Source organism: Mesoplodon bidens (assembly GCF_964165515.1).
Source record: "Mesoplodon bidens genome assembly, chromosome: 3".
Lineage (NCBI taxonomy): Eukaryota > Metazoa > Chordata > Mammalia > Artiodactyla > Ziphiidae > Mesoplodon > Mesoplodon bidens.
In genome coordinates, this window is record NC_138178.1 from 105,200,457 (window position 1) to 105,206,948 (window position 6,492).

A 6,492-nucleotide genomic window follows, 5' to 3' on the forward strand; every position below is an offset into this window, starting at 1 on the left:
GAACATTCTCCAGGATAGATCACATCTTGGGTCACAAATCAAGCTTCAGTAAGTTAAAAAAAATTGAAATCATATCAAGCATCTTTTCTGACCACAACGCTTTGAGATTAGAAATCAATTACAGGGAAAAAAAACCTAAAAAACACAAACACATAGAGGCAATACAATGCGTTACTAAATAACCAGGAGATCACTGAAGAAATCACTGGGCACTTGCCCATTAACTCTTCTTTGTTACTTTGAGTGTGTAAACTTTTCAGTTTCTAGCTTATTGTGAGGAGGGTTTGACTAGACCTGCTTGTGTGTGTATTGGTCTTTGATTTTTTTTTTTAATTTCTTTTATGTTAAAAAATTTATTTATTTATTTATTTATTTAACATCTTTATTGGAGTATAATTGCTTTACAATGGTGTGTTAGGTTCTGCTTTATAACAAAGTGAATCAGCTATACATATACATATATCCCCATATCTCCTCCCTCTTTGATTTCTATACCTCTCACTTTATATGCCCATTAAAACAGAAGTTCGAATTTTGTGGGTTCAGCAAATTTCCACAGAACAATAGTAACTGTCTAACTGGACACCCATTATTCCTTCAGTTTTGGCCTGGTATTCACTCCTACATTGGCATTTCTTCAAGGCTTTTAAGGTTTTTAGCCATTTTAAACAGATTTCTTTCAGTTGTTTTTGGTGGGAAGATCGTCATGAAATCCTAGTCACTGTTAATGAAATCCCTTATCCACATCTCTATTAAGATCATTGGGAGCATATATATTTGACTCCCATCTCTTCGCATGCTACTCTTTATCCTTTACTTTGTAAAAAAGTTACATTAAAGTTTTTATTTATTTATTTATTTTTTTTGTGGTACACGGGCCTCTCACTGCTGTGGCCCCTCCTGCCGCGGGGCACAGGCCCCGGACGCGCAGGCCCAGCGGCCACGGCTCATGGGCCCAGCCGCTCCACGGCATGTGGGATCCTCCTGGACCGGGGCACAAACCCATGTCCCCTGTATCGGCAGTCGGACTCTCAACCACTGTGCCACCAGGGAAGCCCTACATTAAAGTTTTTAAAATAAAATAAAGTGTTGTAAAACTTTAATTAACAATAAATTAAAATTACCCAGATGCTAAGGCACTAATAAAGCTGTTATATTATTTTCGTTTCTTTTCCCCTGGTTTCCGCATATTACTTTTCAGATGCATGAAGAAATTTCTTGAGGTTGCAGTCATAAACCGTGCATTAGAGGAAGGATTAAGTTCTTGGCAGCTCTGAAAATAAGCTATAACCTGTGTATATTTATATATAGGGAGAGGATCCTTAACTTTTATAACATTTTCAAGTGGGCTTATCATAATCCATAGAAGACAGAATTGTATTAGCTTTCAATTCTGATACTTTTGCAAAAATTTTACTGTATTGTAGTGCTTTCTATGCCAACAGAGAATCTTCGAAGTATTGTGAAGACTGTCTCGCAACCCCTTGTGTTACTCTGCAGGACTCTGCCGTGCCTTTCTCTCAATGATGAATGCCTGGGTCCACTTCTTCATGTGTTGCAGGGAGCACAGCGGTGACGTACCTCCTTCTTTGAAGCTATCACCCCTGGGGCAGAGATGGGATTAGGTTGATGGCTCTTATACCATGGATGAATAGGATCTGAGATGTTTTTCCATCGGGGTCTGATGGCTTGCAACAAAATCAAGTCACTAGGCCTTTTCTGCATGCACAGAACCTTCTGGGACATAAAGGCCTTCGTCTTGAGTAGGAAGCAGGAAAACAGAAGTTGTCCACAGTGTCAAGACTTCACTGAGAGTTTGCTGGGGCTCAAGTGACCTGAGAGCATAATGGTCAGTGGCAGAGCCTCATCCTTCCCTTTCCTTTCTCTGGCAGTGCCCTCCACACACTCAGCAGAGAGAGCTACTCAATCTGCATGACAACTTTTAGAAAGAAGTGGGAGCAGCAAGGGTCACAACAGGGGGCTAAGACCATAGGGTGAAGACATGCAGGCTGCAGTCAGTGAGGGAGAGGAAGGAGGAAATAGGTCCCAGCTTTGATGCCTGTAGGGATTATTGAATTAGGTGGGTTTGAGGTTCTGGGACACAGTGACCCAGTCTCCATTTACAATGGCCTGGGTTCCCATTTCCACGGCCAGCAATGACTCAACAGCTGTGTGGGATATTGCGCTGAAGGCTTGGGTTACTGTCTTCCCCCAGATCACTGGCAGTTAGTGGGCAAGCCTCTTGGGCAGCCTTGGGTGATGAAACCTATCACAGCAGCAGGGAATGGGAATGCGAATTCTCAAGCCCACACCCTCACCCTTCCTTCCTCTTTCAGGGGCTCAAAGTCTGGCAGGAGGAAGCACCAGCAGCAACTGACTGGGCAGACTTCCCAGGAAGATGCAGCCACTCCTGCTCCTGGTGGTCCTTCTCCTGCCCTCCAGGGCTAGGGCAGGTGAGTGACCGTCCCCGTCCTCAGAGGCCGACCCCATCCTATAGGCTCTGGAGCCAGACCACTCAGGCACTTCCTAACCCTGTATCATTGGGCAGCTTGTATGAGTTCAGAGTTCCTCAGCTCCATCATCTATAAAACAGGAATTATATCAGGCCTACCTCAGAGAGTTGACATGAGAGTTAAATGACTCAGTGTACATAAAATTCATGGAGTCGTCCTGGCACGAACTACTTGCTATATAAACATGCTCTCTGAACTCATTCTGCAGCTCCTGTGGCAGAGCCTAGGAGATAAAGATACAGCAATAGCAGGCCCACCAGCTCATCCTTAGAGCCTTAAATTCATGAGCTGGCCGTGAGCTGGACTCACAGGGATCTGGGAGGCTCCCTGAGGAAGAAAGTACCACGGGACTTCAGAGAGAGGCTGCTCAGAGGGCTCCGGATCTGCCATCCCCACAGCAGAGGAACCTTCCTCATTATGGGAGGCTGCAGCTGGCCTTGCCTTCTGGGGAGGTGGGAGGGAGCTGAGGCTGGGATGGGGCACCAGCAGCGTTTCCTGCAGAATCCTGGAGCCTCCCCCAAGGCTGGTGCCCTGCAGACCCAGTTCTCATGAACCACCAGCTTCTCCGGCCCCTGCAGCACCTCTCCTGCCTCGCCATCTTCTAACCTTTCTGGGACCACCAAGCCGAAGCCCACACACCTGTCAGTGCAGAGATAAGTGCCTAATGCTTCCTTCCAGGGCAGATCATCGGAGGCCAAGAGGCCAGGCCACATTCCCACCCTTACATGGCACATGTTCAGATCCGAACACCATTTCTGATATCTTGTGGGGGGTTCCTGGTGCGAGAAGACTTTGTGATGACTGCGGCTCACTGCTTCGGAAGGTGAGGGACTAAGGGGCTTCTGGGCACCCGCAAAGCAGGTCCAGAAGATTTCATGAGAGGGGCCATTGAAAGCAGGGTTCTAGCAATAAAGGGGTGCAAAAGCAGGTAGGGCTTGCGGGACGGGTAGCAGGCCATCGTAAATGGGGAGAAAGGAGGACCTGATCAAAAAGAGCAAGACGGGGAGATGGAAGGTACGCATTGGGGCTCAAAATATGAATTCAAGCTCCTTTTTCGTTGTAGGGGGGGCAAAATATAAGGTCACTGTGTTTCCCACCACCCCCAGCTCAAGGCTGTGGAGACCAAAGGCATAGAACCCAGTCCCAGAGCCCTCCTGTCCCCACGTTCCCTTGGCTGAGGTCTCGCCCCCGTGGGCTGTCACGTGACCTGCATCGGGGACTGCAGTTCCTGCAGCTCAGACCTACTTCTAGGCTCCCTTTCCTTTGCAGCCAAATGAATGTCATCCTGGGGGCCCACAACATCAGGAGGTTGGAAAGGACTCAGCAGCGCATACCGGTGCTCAGAGCCATCCCCCACCCCAGGTACAATCAGTGGAACAACCAGAATGACATCATGTTACTGAAGGTACCGACCCTCTGGTTCTTCACCCGGGCGGCTCCCTCCCAGCTTGGGAGACCAGGGAGGGGGAAGCCGAGCAGACTCCCAGGGTGGTGGTGGGCGTGGGGTGAGTACGGCATAGACAGTCCCTGAGTGCCTGCATGCTTCCTGCCAGCTGAGAAGCAGAGTCACACGTAATCGAGCTGTGAGGCCGGTGGCTCTGCCACAGACCCAGAACAGGCTGAGTCCTGGGACCCTGTGCACCGTGGCCGGCTGGGGCCTTCTCGGCCTGAACAGGACAACAGACACGCTCCAGGATGTAAGGATCAGAGTGCAGAGGGGTGAGGAGTGCAGTAGACGCTTCATGTTCTACACTGACGGAACACAGATTTGTGTGGGCGACCCAAGAGAGAGGAAATCCGCCTTCCTGGTAAGACCACGGGCATCTGCCGACACTGTCCGAAACAAAGGGAAGTGGGCAGACTGGGCAGTGGGGACAGACTACATCCCCATGGCCTCAGTCTGGGGCCCAGACCAGAGTGAGGTGGGGGACTTTTCCCCATCGATCCGGTCTCCCGGGGAACAGCAGGTGCACCAGACACAGGACGTACATGTGCAGCGTTTTCCTGGGGCTGGTGAAGGTACCTTGACCTGGGTTGTTCTGGAGAATAAGCATAGCCAGGGCTGAAGCCCAGTGATGGAAAAATCCAGAAGTCGACTTCTGCTCCCCCTCCCCGTCCCATCTCACACACAGCCAGCAGTGGAAGGAGCCCACCCACACCTGTCTTCTCTGAGGGCGGGCCTGAGGGCGGGCCTGAGGGCGGCAGGAGCGGGGAGGCCTGGAGAACGGAGGCCTGGCTTAGTGTCCCTTCCTCTGTTTGCCCACAGGGGGACTCCGGCGGCCCCCTTGTGTGTAACAACGTGGCCCAGGGCATCGTCTCCTACGGAAACAGGATTGGGACTCCTCCAGCAGTCTTCACCAGGATTTCCAGCTTCCTGCCCTGGATACAGAGAACGATGAGACGCTTCAAAGACTGCGGGCTGGAGTGACACCCCCTGTCACTGACTCCGCATTTCTGGGGCAGAGCCCAGATCCAGGGCGGTTCCCAGAGCCTTAATAAACATCCACATCTAGAGTGGAAATAACCGATTTCTCATTTGTTCATTAAACATGATTCAGTACACAGCAAATGTGTGCCAGGACTGAGTGTGAGCTCCTCCAGGAAAAAGGGGTCTCTTCCCCAGGATAAGTGAATCCCCGTCCCCCCTATCCTGGGAGTCAGGGTGAGCTTCTTCTCTCCTCCAAGCCATGCATTCCTCCATCTCCCCTCCACCCACTCTGGGGAGTGATGGAAGCACCTACCTCTCCCCAGAGTAAGGCTCCTTATTCTCCACCCTACCAGAGACTCTCCTTTAGGTATTAAAGTGTACCCCAAAACTGTGTGCCATTGGTATGGGTAGGACAGGCAGATCAAAGGGAGAATTGATATTCCATATGAGGCCCAATTTAACATATAGTTAACAATTCTCAAATCACTGAGAAACAACGAACTTTTAATAGACGACATTGAAACAAAATAGAGCATCATTGGGGAAAAAAGATAAAGTTGGGTCCACACTTCTCATCATAATCCGAAATAACACTCAGGTGGGATCAAAGAACTAAAGGTAAAAAAATCAAACCATACAAGTACTAGAAGAAAGAAAAAAAAGGTTTACTTTCTTAAAAATATCTAACAAAACACCCATATCAAAGCTGTGCTATTCACAATGGCCAAGAGATGGGAGCAAGCCAAGTGTCTATGGACAGCCAGAGTTTCTGAAACCTTTACCCATACCAGCCGTGACTGTACTATAGACCAATGTTCTCATTTTCAATGTGATGAGTTTCTCCTTCTGGTTTCGTTACTCTAAAATTATACAATACAGTATGTTGCCTAAAATAACTTGACTTTATACTAAGGATTAGCTTATGACTAATACATCAACATTATATTCAAATAATAGATTTCTGAAGTCACACAGTTTAAAACCGTGCTTTTAACATGTCAAGGTAACTGTAAAGCATCAGCTGGGAAGTTCTTCTATGTTCATCAAAATGGTAATTACTCCTCGCAGTGTGACATTTCCCACCTGAATTTCTGCAGTTTCCATAATCTTGCATAATCACTGAACACATATCAAAGCAACTGATATGCAGAAATGCTTTGGTAAATTTGATCGTTCTTTTATAGCTATTTCTTGCCAGAAAGTCATTTGCCTAACATTCAGTGTAAGTCATTTATCAACAAAATTTTAATCAATAATACATCTTTGAAATTACTCAGTCATTTTTCCTATATTTGCTACCATCTACCCACAGGAATTCTCTCTTGCTTGTATGTTCTGGGGGAAAACAGTCTCATTGTTAAATGTTTGCATTGGCAGGTGGAAAGAATACTTGACGATGGAGGGGGAAGGAGAGAGCTGTGGAAGAGCCCTCGTCCAGCCCTTCTTCTCTGTGACATGTACTTAGAGCCCCAGGGCACTTCCCAGGTCAGGACTCAGTCCCCAGGAAACTCCCAGGGTAGACCCATCTCTCCTCTAAGCCTCTCCCTGCCA

At 48.1% G+C, this 6,492-nt stretch overlaps 1 protein-coding gene across 3 annotated transcripts; it reads left to right on the forward strand.

Annotated features, from left to right (window-relative positions):
- The first annotated feature begins 288 nt into the window (after positions 1-288).
- On the forward strand, positions 289-5,637 carry LOC308615132 (cathepsin G-like). Of its 3 annotated transcripts, none has more exons than XM_081230240.1 (6): positions 289-1,849; positions 2,337-2,453; positions 3,192-3,336; positions 3,783-3,918; positions 4,067-4,321; positions 4,780-5,637. In XM_081230240.1, exons 2-6 carry the CDS (start codon positions 2,399-2,401, stop codon positions 4,939-4,941), a joined length of 753 nt encoding a protein of 250 aa, XP_081086366.1. In that variant the 5' UTR covers positions 289-1,849; positions 2,337-2,398; the 3' UTR covers positions 4,942-5,637. The 3 variants fall into 3 exon arrangements, with proteins under 3 accessions (XP_081086366.1, XP_081086365.1, XP_081086367.1); XM_081230239.1 differs by having other exon boundaries at positions 3,197-3,336; XM_081230241.1 differs by having other exon boundaries at positions 289-1,784; positions 2,347-2,453.
- Positions 5,638-6,492: the final 855 nt, after the last annotated feature.

Excerpts from the sequence above, each read along its gene's own strand:
- LOC308615132 (XM_081230239.1), top strand. Across the intron at positions 2,454-3,196 it reads GCCCTCCAGGGCTAGGGCAG|ATCATCGGAGGCCAAGAGGC; the intron begins GTGAGTGACCGT and ends CTTCCAGGGCAG. Across the intron at positions 3,919-4,066 it reads ATGACATCATGTTACTGAAG|CTGAGAAGCAGAGTCACACG; the intron begins GTACCGACCCTC and ends GCTTCCTGCCAG.